Genomic DNA, 12,819 nt, shown 5'->3' with positions numbered 1-12,819 from the left:
GGGAATGGAAGGATTTATACTCCTTGCAGACAGCTGGTCATTTGCATTATTTGAGCTAATCATTAAGGCCACCTGGAGGTTTATGTTTCATCAGGGTGACCTGAGTAGTGCAGATGGTTATGAAACACAGATAAACTTCCAGGTGGCCTTAACGACTCTACTTTACTTTACTTTACTTTATTTTGGATTTATATACCGACCTACTCCCGAAAGACTCAGGGCGGTGAACAGCCAAAGGATAAAACACACATAATACAAAATTTAAAAAACAATGTAAAAGCACATTAAATAATTTGGCCCATACAAATTAAAACACACCTATTGTTTTAAAACAAATTTAAAATTAACAATTAAAAGGAAGTTAGGCCAGGCCAGCCTGTTGAAATAAAAAGGTCTTGAGGGCACGGCGGAAAGTGCGTAAATCCGGGATCCTCTGTATCTCCGGGGGGAGCTCATTCCAAATGGCAGGTGCCCCCACAGAAAATGGTTCTCCCCCTGGGGGCCGCCAGTCGACACTGACCGATGGCACTCTGTGGAGCCCCTCTCTATGGGAGCGTATTGGCCAGTGAGAGGCTACTGGTGGCAGAAGGCGGTCTCGTAAGTACCCAGGTCCTAAGTCATGGAGCGCTTTAAAGGTGGTAACCAAGACCTTGAAGCGCACCCGGAAGACCACCGGGAGCCAGTACAGCTCGCACAGGAGTGGTGTTACACGGGAACGCCACGTCGCTCCCATAACTACCCGTGCGGCTGCATTCTGGACCAGTTGGAGCCTCCAGGTGCTCCGCAAGGGGAGCCCCATATAGAGAGCATTACAGTAGTCCAGGCGGGAAGTGATGACGGCATGAGTGACCGTGCGTAAGGAGTCCCAATCCAGAAAGGGACGCAACTGGCGGATCAGGCGAACCTGATAGAAAGTCCTCCCGGCCACAGCCGTCAAATGCTCTTCTAAAGACAGCCGTGAATCCAGGAGGACACCCAAGTTGCAAGCCCTCTCCGTGGGGGCCAATGACTCGCCCCCAATAGTCAGTCATGGCACCAACTGACTATATCGGGACGCTGGAAACCACAGCCATTCAGTCTTGGATGGGTTGAGCTTGAGTTTGTTTCTCCCCATCCAGATCCACACGGCCTCCAGGCACCAGGACATCACTTCAAGGGCATCATTGGGGTGGTCCGGGATGGAGATGTACAGATGAGTGTCATCAGGGTACTGATGGTACTTCACCCCGAAACCACGGATGATCTCACCCAGTGGCTTCACATAAATGTTGAACAGAAGGGGCGAGAGGACCGACCCCTGTGGCACCCCACATACAAGGCGCCTCGGGGTCGACCTCTGCCCCCCTGCCAACACAGACTGCAACCAGTTGGAGAGAAAGGAGAACCACTGCAACACGGTGCCCCCCACCCCCAACTCTTCCAACCGGTGCAGCATACCATGGTCGATGGTATCAAAAAGTCGCTGAGAGGTCTAATAGGACCAGGACAGAGGAACAGCCCCTGTCCCGAGCCCTCCAGAGATCATCAACCAACACGACCAATGCCGTTTCCGTGCTGTGCCCAGGCCTGAAGCTGGACTGGAGCAGATCCAGATAGACAGCTTCATCCAGGTACTGGGGAAGCTGTCGCGTCACCACACTCTCAACAATCTTCACCAAAAAGCGAAGGTTGGAAACTGGATGATAATTTGCTAACACAGCCAGGTCCAGGGAAGGCTTCTTGAGGAGAGCCTCACCACTGCCTCTTTCAAGGCGGCGGGAAAGTCACCCTCACTCAATGGAGCATTAATAATCCCCTGGAGCCAGCCTTGTGTAACCTCCCGAGAAGCCAGCACCAACCAGGAGGGACACAGGTCCAATAAACATGTGGCCGTGCTCAGTCTACCCAGAATCCTGTCCACGTCTTCGGGGATCACAGGGTCAAACTCTTCCCAGATAACATTCTCTAAAAGAATGCAAATGACCAGCTGTCTGCAAGGAGTATTATTCCTTCCATTCCCACCATTCACCCAGAGCTGAAGAAGCTTCTTGGATGAGAAGTGAAATGTCTTCAAAGAAAAACCAGAAAGTCCAGTTGCCTCTTGAAAAAGTACCTTTGGAACAACCATGACCTGGACTATCCTAACTGAGAATATCCATATACAATGACTTGGAATAAAAGGGGTATACAGGATGCGCATGTGTGTTTCAATAGAAAAAGACTAAAGAAAAGTCTGCTTCATCACTGCAGGATCTGGAATATTCAAGATTCATGGTCACCAAGGAAGCCTGGCCTTGGGAACCTGATCTGAATAGATTACGTGGACTTCATTAGACCAGCACATCTTGCCTTAGATGCTAAATGGGTTACAGAGGAACCAGGTTTAAATTTTTTCTCTTTTGTTGTAGTGATCCTTTGACTAAATCCTTTCTATTTGTAACTCGAGTCAAGATCATACACATTCAGTAAACACTTTTAAAGATTTTTTGTCGTTTACTGATCTGTTGGATGACACACCTGAAATCTGCTCCTTTCAGAGTTTTAAATACATTGTGTGCCCTGTCATAACACGGAATATTGTGGTTTGATATCAAACTTCGGTGAATGTCAGCACCAGGAACAAATCCTTTACAGGGACGGCTGTCTTCCATGTTATCTAAAACTCCGAGAACTGGAAGAGCCTAAAATGAGAAAGATTGGGATTTACAGGAATGCTGTTTAATTTACTTTTTCCTCAAGAGCTTCAACAAAAAAATAAATATGTTAAAAGATTATAGCCATACAATATATATCTGCAACATCTTTGCACTATTTCAGCAGGCAATGATGATAACAATATTTTGAATTAGAATTTTGAGCATCCTCACTGGTACTGATAGATACAAAATATTTTCTCAAACACATGAAATCCATATGCAGCATATTATCCAAAATGAGACACAAATACACATACAGTGGAAACAGCTGCTTATAAAAGGTTTGCAATTTTTCAGTAATAAGATTTTATTTATTAACTTTTTTTATGCCGCCCATCTCCCCTTTAAGACAACTCTGGGTGGGTTAGATTATAAAAAGGTAAATAGAACATTTATTTAAAATATTAAAACTATACAAATTAAAATTTTAAAACTATACAAAAACCAGGACTAAGATTTACCTGCATCTTCAGAGATGACTTGACTGGTTTATCCTTCAGAAGACCCTGAAGGCGAGCCATTTGGCAGCTGGCTTTAGGTCCACTAGAAATAAGCTCTGTTGCTGGGCAGCACCGATGAACTTTCAGAGCAGTATTAAAAGACGCTTGTATCGTAGGCTCTTTTGTTCAGATGCACCAGTTGAACAATGACACAGAAAAGACATTGTAAGAAGAGTATCAATCAGATTCTTACATCTGAATTACTATTCTGTTAACTCATTCAATTCCAATTAACTTTTAATAGAATTTCTGGCTTAATTCTGGAATTAGACCGAGAATAAATCTGGGACATTATAAAAATCTAAAAATTAGTAGTAACAAGGTTACATAATATATTAAATGTACCGTAAGTGAACTCGCATTTAACAGTGTATTCTGGTCCTCATATTTTAATAACAAACCATAATCTCCTTAAATTGGATAAGAAATTTAAGAAACCCTAATATAAGAAATTATACAAAACACTAAACCCCTTTACCCCATCATAAAACTCTTTAAAACATATCGGTTCATTCTGATCTTTGTATCTGTCTGCCTGTCTATCTATTAGCTATTAGCTATCTATCATCTCTATATTGCTAACTATCATCATCTATCTATATCTAATATTAATCCGAGTTCAGTGAATAACCAACATTGAGCATCACCAAAGAAACTTATCAAGGCATGTTTTCTAAAAAGGGCAGCTTTTACTCACCTCAAAAGCATAGGGATTTTACTCCTCCTCTAATATTGCTATAGTCTTTAAAGGCAACATGATAATTTGTGTAGATCTCATTCTCCATCCAGGCCTTTAAGTGTTCTTAGCAGTGATGTCTGGGAAATTGGCTCAAAAGCAGAAAATCTTATGACCTTCCAAATATCACTGAATTGCATTCTCGCATAATTGTAGCATAGTACAATGCAGGCCATATATGCCATTCAGTGATAATACAGGTAGTCCTCAACTTATCACCACAATTGAGCCCAAAATTGAATGTTGTTAAGTGAGACATTTTTAAGTGAATTTTGCCCCATTTTATGACTTTTCTTGCTACAGTTGTTAAGTGAATCACTGCAGTTGATAAGCTAGTAATGCGGTTGGTAAATGAATCTGGCTTCCTCGTTGACTTTGCTTGTCAGAAGGTCGCAAAAGGGGATCATATTACCTTGGGACACAGTAAATATCTTACTGCTGAACCTGGTGGCTCAGCAGACTAAAAGCATTGTGATTAACACCAGCTGTCTGCAATTACTGTAAGTTCGAATCTCACCAGGCTCAAGGTTGACTCAGCCTTCCATCCTTTCTAAGGTAGGTAAATGTGGACCCAGTTTGTGGGGGCAATAAGCTGACTTTGTATAAATATACAAAAGTATGAAGGCTATCGCTTAATGCATTGTAAGCCGCCCTGAGTCTCCGGAGAAGGGCGGCATATAAATCAAATTAAAAAAATTAAAATAAATAAATAAATAAAAAATTAATCACATGATCATGGACTAATATAATTTATTATTACAGTCTTAGACTGGAACAAATAAAAGCACTCAGTACATATACACTTAAGAATTCTAGTATAAAATAATAAATAACTAAAATCTATAATAAAATCCAGGGTCAATTATACATGGTCTGACTATACGATAGTTGCAATCCCTAAACTGTGTGGCCCATTGTGGGTTCAACGCTAAAAAGGAAATTTATTTATTTATTTTATTTTATTTATATACCGCCCTTCTCCCGAAGGACTCAGGGCGGTGAACAGCCATAATAAAACAATGTACAAAATAGAATTTAAGAGCAGATTAAAATAATTAAATCATAGGCCGAATTTAAAACTCTCATTTTAAAACCAATTTTAAAACCCCATTAAAACCAAATTAAAATCATTTTTCCCATCAGAGCGGCTTGCTGGAATAACAGGGTCTTCACTGCACGACGGAAGGCGCGGAGGTTGGGGATCCTTCATATGTCCAGGGGTAATTCATTCCAGAGGGCGGGGCCCCCACAGAGAAGGCTCTCCCCCTGGGGGTCGCCAGTCTACATTGTTTGGCTGACGGCACCCTGAGGAGGCCCTCTCTGTGTGAGCGTACTGGTCGGTGGGAGGCAATCGGTGGCAGAATGCGGTCTTGAAGATAGCCAGGTCCTAAGCCATGGAGCGCTTTAAAGGTGGTAACCAAAACCTTGAAGCGCACCCGGAAGACCACCGGGAGCCAGTGCAGCTCGCGCAAGAGAGGTGTTACATGGGAGCGACGGGTCGCCCCTATTATTACTCGCGCAGCCGCATTCTGGACCAGTTGGAGCCTCCGGGTGCTCCTCAAGGGGAGCCCTATGTAGAGAGCGTTACAAATGACTAAGCAGTGCAAAGAGTTAGCCACAATTGTTATATACACCACTATGGTGGAGAAGACACGTATTTGCGATGAACCCCCGGTGCTGCTGCGCAGAATCTGGCCACCTGTGCTGTAGTTATGGACTGTTCATCCTTAAGCAGCCACTGAAGGATACCTAGCAGCTATTGGCAGAATGTTTTTTTCCTAATCTCCGTATAAAAGGAACATCTAAGAAGTATGTGACCCACAGCCTCCACCTCTCCTGAGCCGCAGGGACAGAGTCTTTCCGTGAATGGTATCCTTTTATACTTGCCATACAGAACGGCCGATGGAAGCGCATGGCACCATGAAAGTGCAAATGCTTTCCAGTGGTTTTCTGATTCCAACTGACTAAGATAGCTGGCAGGAGCAACAACACATCTAATAGCATCTGGAGACAGAAACAGCAGAGCTTTCCCTAAGTCCACCTGCCTCTCGATGACCTCCACCCTTTGTCGCAAGGTTTGTCTTGCTAGATCATAGTCCATCTTGAGTATTAAAGCTGGGGAGAAACCTAATTTGGCAAGGTTGGACTCGACAGCCTTGATCCATGATGAAGAGAATTTGTCTTGGAGGATTAACTGAGCAAGACCTTGCGGAAAGAAATTAAGCTTTAGCCAGAGATTTAAGGACGCTATACGGATTCTTGCTTCGACTTTTATCAATCCTGTCTCCAGGCGCAGAAATGAGTTTGAGACACAACGTGGCATCTGGAGAATTGATCTAATGAATTTGGATTGAATTATTTCTAATGATGTAAAACATGAAGCTGACGGTCCAAGCAAGGTCCCATAAAGGAGCTGTGCTAGCGACTTGGCCATAAAATGCTTAATAGCAGCAGGGACATAGTATTCTCCCTCTGTGCGGAAAAAATTAAAAATGGTGCTTGCTGATTTTTGGCCCGAGGCAGCTGCATATTCTCCATGTGCTTTTCTTCAACCATTGGCCTGAATGACCATCCCCAGGTATTTGGAGGTGGTTACTGCTCTATTTTGTGGCCATTTAGATACTATGAATAAAGTTTTGGTCTTTTTGCAAAGGCCATGATCTTTATTTTTTCATAATTTATGTCCAGTTTATTATAATTACAGTTCTGGATCATGGAGATGCTGGAAAGGTTGTTAATTGTGAAAAATGGTCATAAGTCACATTTTTCAGTGTCGTCGTAACTTTGAACAGTCACTAAATGAACTGTTGTAAATCAAGGACTACTTACACTGAGCAAAAGCTACCCTTCTCAAAAACGTTTCCATGCCTAGGTAAGTTTCTTTGGTGATGTTCAACGTTGGTTATTCACAGAACTCAGAGAAATATAATTAATTTCAATTAAAACTGACCAGTAAATATTCTCTGTAACCATACCTGATTTGGATTTGTAAGCAGATATAACTATTTAAGTATCAAGAACTGCCCTGGAATGGAATCTAGTGCCTACCTTCTCTATGAGTGTCAGGAACCGGGTCTTGGACTATTGGCATTCGATAAAGCTCAAAATCAGCATCCCGTTTGTCCCATCTCCATCTATCCCGATCCAGAACTGGCTTCATAAAATTAGCATTGAAAAAATTCTCCTGCCATTTCTAAATGAAGTAAGGAATCATAATAAATGTAACTATTTTATTTATATCCCATTTTTATTATTTCCACAAATAACTCAAGGGGGTGAACATACCTAATACTTCTTCTATCTCCCCACAAGAAGCACCCTGTGAGGTAATTTGGTTGAGAGAGAGGGAGAGTGACTGGTCCAAAGTTACCCAGCTGGCTTTTATTGAATTGAATTAAAAATCCTACAAATGTCCTAAAATATGTACAGCAGTATAAATTTACCCTATTCATCCCATAAAATGGGTTTATTGCCTATTCGTTACTATTATATATTATATAACAATAACTTTTACCTGTAAAATGTGCCAATGACAGCAAGCATCTTGAATGTCATTCAAGTTCAGAATAGGCTGATTGGTGATTTGAAGCAGCTTAAAATTATTAACTATTTTTCCTGGCCCTTTGTGTGTTTGTGTGTGTGGTTTTTCCTTGCCTCCTGCCTAGGGCTGAGAGGGAGTGACTGGCCCAAGGTCAACCAGCTGGCTTTGTATCAGGTGGGACTACAACTCCAAATCTCCTAGTATTTAGCCTGATGCCTTAACAATGTTGTATTTTGTTTTCTATTGTATTTTATGTATGTATGCATTTGTATGCAGTTATAGTATTGTGTGTGTGTACACAGACACATATATAGATATTCTGTCTACTCCTGGGGATGGGAGGCAATCATTTTAAATTAAAAATCATCTTTCTTTTAGTTTTTGGTGATATCTTTGCCACAGGCTGATTTGAAGCAGAAACATGGGAAAATTTTAATTTGAAATAATGATGTTCAAAGAGCTATTGACATCTATTTAAATTTTACTATTCAAAACCTTTTGGACCACTGCTCAATTATTATCAGTTCTTTTTATCACTGTTTATAATTGTCCACCATTTTAATACATGTGCATCCTATCAAATTTCTATAAGTCAAAACATGCTTTGGACAACAGAAATAACTGATTAGAATAACTGATTTCTGTATACTATTATTGAAGAACCTTGAAATGACTATTACTCTGATGCAAATCAAAATATTTATTTTCAGGAAGTTTTAGAAAATCTATGGTGAACAGTGAACTCTTGTTCTATAGAAAATGACGTTTTGAATTAAAGTGAATGACTTTTATCTGGGATAAGGGATGGGACAGAAAATGCACCAGCAATTGCCAATGTAGGATGCCATGGCCACTGTAAAATAGCATGGTCCAAGTGAAACAAAAACCATGTTAACAAAAAGGAGAAATATTTATTTATTATGTAACAAATGTATATCTCATGCAACACCCAGAAAAATACAGCATACTTCACTTAATCCTCCAAGGAAAGTTTGAAGGCAAACAAGGTCCAGGCAGAAGAACAACATCATGGCTTCAAAATCTAAGGGACTGGTTTGGACAAAACTCAACAGCACTTTTTCATGTAGTGGTTGATAAAAATAGGATCACCTACATGATCGCCAACGTCCGATGATGGACATGGCACAAGAAGAAGAAGAAATGTATATGGCTGCCCATAATCTAATTCTCCTCAATTTAAGGATCTTCCAAATCTTTCATGGACAGATCCAGACATCAGTCTTTGGTCCTGAGCAATTATAATCATATACATGCAATGAAATATCAATTAGATTATGGAGATGTCTCAATACTGTTCTTATGTTTACCCACACATTGTTTTTATTTACCCAGAAAGAAATACTGAGTTCACTGAGTCTTTTTCGTAGGAAAAACAATAAAAGTATTTGTGTAAATCTTATTATCTCTGTAGATATTATTTACTATGCAGAAGAATCTGAAATTAAATAATTTTAAAAAAACAGCTACCAATTTGCTCATTGAAGCAGCACGTCACTCCCTTTTCTTTTTATCCCTGTGCTTAAATAAGTAATTGAAGTGAAACAAAATTTAGATGCACTATAAAATATAGCTGTTCAAAACATAATACAGCTCTCAAGGTTACAAATCATTAGCCATGTACTTTTAAAAATAATTTTATTTTAGCACCTTTCTATACCACCATTCAGAAAAAGATGGTAATTTTTTAAAAGATGCAACCTGTTCACCAGAGTAAGGGAAACAAAGAGAAACTTACTAAATGTGCATTGGACTCTAAATGTTAAAATGCTACACTAAATTTAGCAATATCAGTCCAAATCAAATATAACCCGATAAGCACGTGCTGTTAATCAGCTTCTCTGCAGAAATATGCCCCATATCCTCACAACAGTAAAAAAGATCTACCAGTAACACTGGAGTGAGTTTCAAGTCTGCATTTAGCCTGCAATTAATCTGGCCTGGAACAAATATCAATTCTTGAATTTTTCTCACAGTGTAGCAATGAAACATGCTGTTCCTAGTAGCAGATAAATATGACAAGTTGATAGGAATCTAAAATTTATAATTACCTCTCTTAATTCAATCAATCGTGCCTCATCAGGTCTACGGGGATGTTTGTTGGAATCTGCGCTACTCTTAAATCCAGGATTTGCAAACCCTCCAGGATACAACCACAATTTCTTTGATTGTTGAATATGTTCTTTTAATATACTATCTTCATCCACTGGCTCAAACATACCTGACAGATACTCATTATAAGCAAATCTTTTTCCTGGCATCTAAAAAAAGGATATATATATTTATAGTTATATATGCAAACATACATGGGGAAGCGGTGGTTCAGTGGCTAAGACGCTGAGCTTGTCAATCGAAAGATCAACAGTTCAGCGGTTCGAATCCCTAGTGCCGTGTAACGGGTTGAGCTCCCGTTACTTGTCCCAGCTTCTGCCAACCTAGCAGTTCGAAAGCACGTAAAAATGCAATTAGAAAAATAGGGACCACCTTTGGTGGGAAGGTAACAGCGTTCCGTGCGCCTTTGGTGTTTAGTCATGCCAACCACATGACCACGGTGACATCTTTGGACAGCGCTGGCTCTTCGACTTTGAAACGGAGATGAGCACCGCCCCCTAGAGTCAGGAACGACTAGCACATGTGTTTACCTTTACCTTTATGCACACATACGTATCCCCCCCCCCAGAATTCTAGTGGAATTCATCATAGACCAATGTAGAGAACAGCCTTCTCGAACCTGCTGTCATTCATACTAAAATTCTCATGGTTGGCAACCAACAAGGTCCAAATATCTAAAATATAATACTGGTCCCAACATATCTGGAGAATATCACATTTGGTTGTCTTTGTCTGACTGTATTCACTGAAGTAAATACAAAAACTGTTAACAAAGTTTAACACTTTCATTTTCAAACACTAGGCATCTAATGGACGAACGTGGATAGTCTAATTTGTTTTTATCTTGTACTCAGAAAGCTACTATTCTTTACACCTTTTCTCAAGTCACTTTTGTCCTCTCTCTCCTCACTGAGGCAGCCCGAATTTTAAGGACCACTAGAAGCATATCATTATCCAGCTCTCTGCTCTCGAATTTGGAATTTCATCCGTCCTGGAACAACATGCCCCAGGCTATTAGAATTTTTTTCATGTAGATTTCTTGGGAAAAAACATGTTTAAAAAAAAGACAAATCTTGTTTCCTTGCCTTTGCCATTTCTTGTCGAAGTAGCTTCTTTGCAATTTCTGCTGAATTTAAAGTCTGAGTACTGTAGTTAAAGATAGCACTTTCACCAAAAGGGAAAGCTCTGATGGTCCTCGGGATTTCTCTTTCGAGTATCTCATTGAGGAAGTTCACATATTCAATATTGGACTGAAAGACATAAACAGATAAAATTATACTAGCTTTGAATGCATTCCTTAACCCTTCCCCCCTCCAAATATATATTAACTACTCTGGAAAATATCAGTAATTAGGCTGGCAATTACAGAGCACGTATTTCAATTAAACATTAGAATAAATTAAAATTAAGCCTGTCCTCTCTGCCAACTTTCTGAAAAAGGACTTCCTAAGATGCTATCTTAAAGGCAATATTCTGCAGCCAACTGAAAATTAGAAGCCCAATTCTGTTTGTGAATGAATGTTGTCTTGTTAGCTGCTGATGGCCAATCACTTTTAGTTAAGGTAGCAATACAGTCGTATCTCTCATACAAAATTAGTTATGACGATATGTTAAAAGTAAACGGCCAAGTTAAAAAAAAAATCACAAACAGTCCTAAAAGCAATTCTTCAAACATTTGCAATTGGATAGTGCTTTATATAACAGGGGTCCCCAACCCCTGGCCCGCAGCCCACTACCAGGCCTCAGCCTATTTGAAACTGGCCACGCAAGTAATGGACAAGCAGGGGCTTGCATACAAAGGCACCTGCCTTTCACACACCCATCCTCACACCAGGCCAGGCCGCCAAGGTGGAAAGGTTGGGGACCGCTGCCTTATAAGACAACTATGTGTGCCTAAGTGATGGAAAGTACTTCTCTCTAAGGTGGCATCTTATGAATCATCATGCCTAGCATAATTATGCTAAACATAAAGCCTCAGATTTGTTTTCTGAGAAAATACTATTTTCAGGACACAATTGCTTCCATACAAAACTACCAGCAGCTTACCCTTCAAATACAGTAGTCCTCGACTTACAACCACAATTAAGCCCAAAATTTATGTTGCTAAGTGAACTTTGCCCCTTTTTATGAGCTTTCTTGTCACAGTTGTTAAGTAAATCAGTGGTCATAAGTGTGAAAAACAGTCATAACTCACTTTTTCAGTACCGTTTTAACTTTGAAAGGTCACTAAATGAACTGTTGTACGTTGAGGACTACCTGTTACCTGTAGTAGAAAAATAACCCTCTGAATGTCTGACCAAGTAGGATGAATGTGGTTGATGGCTGCACTAGATTCCGCTCACAAGAATAGAGTCACTGAATACAGAAATCATTCACAAACTTATTCCAGAATCCATTAAAATTGTATACAGATTGTATTTTATCTAATTTCCGTGTAATGGATACATTACTTTCTCATGGGCTCTAATTTGCACACTAAGGAAGCGGTGCTACAAGTAGTAGCACTCAACTTACAGTCACAATTGAGCCTGGAACTTCTGTCATTAAGAGATGCAATTCCTGAGTGAACAATTTTGCAATCTTCTTTCTGAGGATGTCAAGGGAATCTGGCTTCCCCACTGATTTAGCTTGTCAGACATTCCCTGGGAATTGGTGTTCACCAGGATGATGTAATTATCATAAATACATGCCAGTTGCCAAGCATCCAATTTTAATCACATGACCATGGCCACACTGCAACAACTGAGTGGAGACCAATTGTAAGTCACTTTTTTTCAGCATACTCTAATTTCAAATGGTCATTGAACGAATGGTTGTAAATTGAGAACTACCTGTATGTGCAGCTATATGGTATTTTTTTTAAAAAAAAAGGAGGGGGGAATCTGCATAACAGAAACTGACATCTGGTGATCATCGCTAAAAATTCGCCTTAAACGGCACCTTCTATCATCTTTGGTGGACTTGTCCTGAGACCAAAAAGTTCTGGTTAAAGATTCGACTCTGGCTCTCTGAAATAACGGGACAGGAGATAGTCCTGGCCCCGGAATCCTTTCTCTTAGGTATGACTGAAGATGGTCTCAACAATAACAAAACCCAACTTGTAATTCAAATCACAACCGCGGCTAGACTAGCTTTTGCGAAACTCTGGAAAAATAAATCTACGCCCTCAGAGGAAATATTAATAAATAAAATTCTAGAGTGCGCAGAAATGGCAAAATTGACGAGCGAGTTAATAAA

The 12,819-nt window shown here is 40.2% G+C and overlaps 1 protein-coding gene across 2 annotated transcripts in view; it reads right to left on the bottom strand.

The window, feature by feature from the left end:
• The window catches only part of CFAP92 (cilia and flagella associated protein 92 (putative)), a 79,876-nt gene that overhangs the window by 625 nt on the left and 66,432 nt on the right, over nucleotides 1-12,819 (bottom strand). For both annotated transcript variants that reach the window (XM_087887805.1, XM_034437877.2), the window contains exons 14-18: nucleotides 10,668-10,832; nucleotides 9,522-9,731; nucleotides 6,960-7,104; nucleotides 3,137-3,294; nucleotides 2,497-2,660 (exon numbers count right to left, since the gene is read on the bottom strand). In XM_087887805.1, coding sequence (XP_087743931.1) covers nucleotides 2,497-2,660; nucleotides 3,137-3,294; nucleotides 6,960-7,104; nucleotides 9,522-9,731; nucleotides 10,668-10,832 — 842 coding nt within the window. The remainder of the gene's footprint in view (nucleotides 1-2,496; nucleotides 2,661-3,136; nucleotides 3,295-6,959; nucleotides 7,105-9,521; nucleotides 9,732-10,667; nucleotides 10,833-12,819) is intronic.

This window comes from Pantherophis guttatus, chromosome 2 (genome assembly GCF_059756535.1).
Source record: "Pantherophis guttatus breed Tessera chromosome 2, ASM5975653v1, whole genome shotgun sequence".
Taxonomy (NCBI): Eukaryota; Metazoa; Chordata; class Lepidosauria; order Squamata; family Colubridae; genus Pantherophis; species Pantherophis guttatus.
The sequence above is the reverse complement of the archived record's forward strand: the minus strand, read 5'-3'. Positions and strand labels throughout refer to the sequence as shown.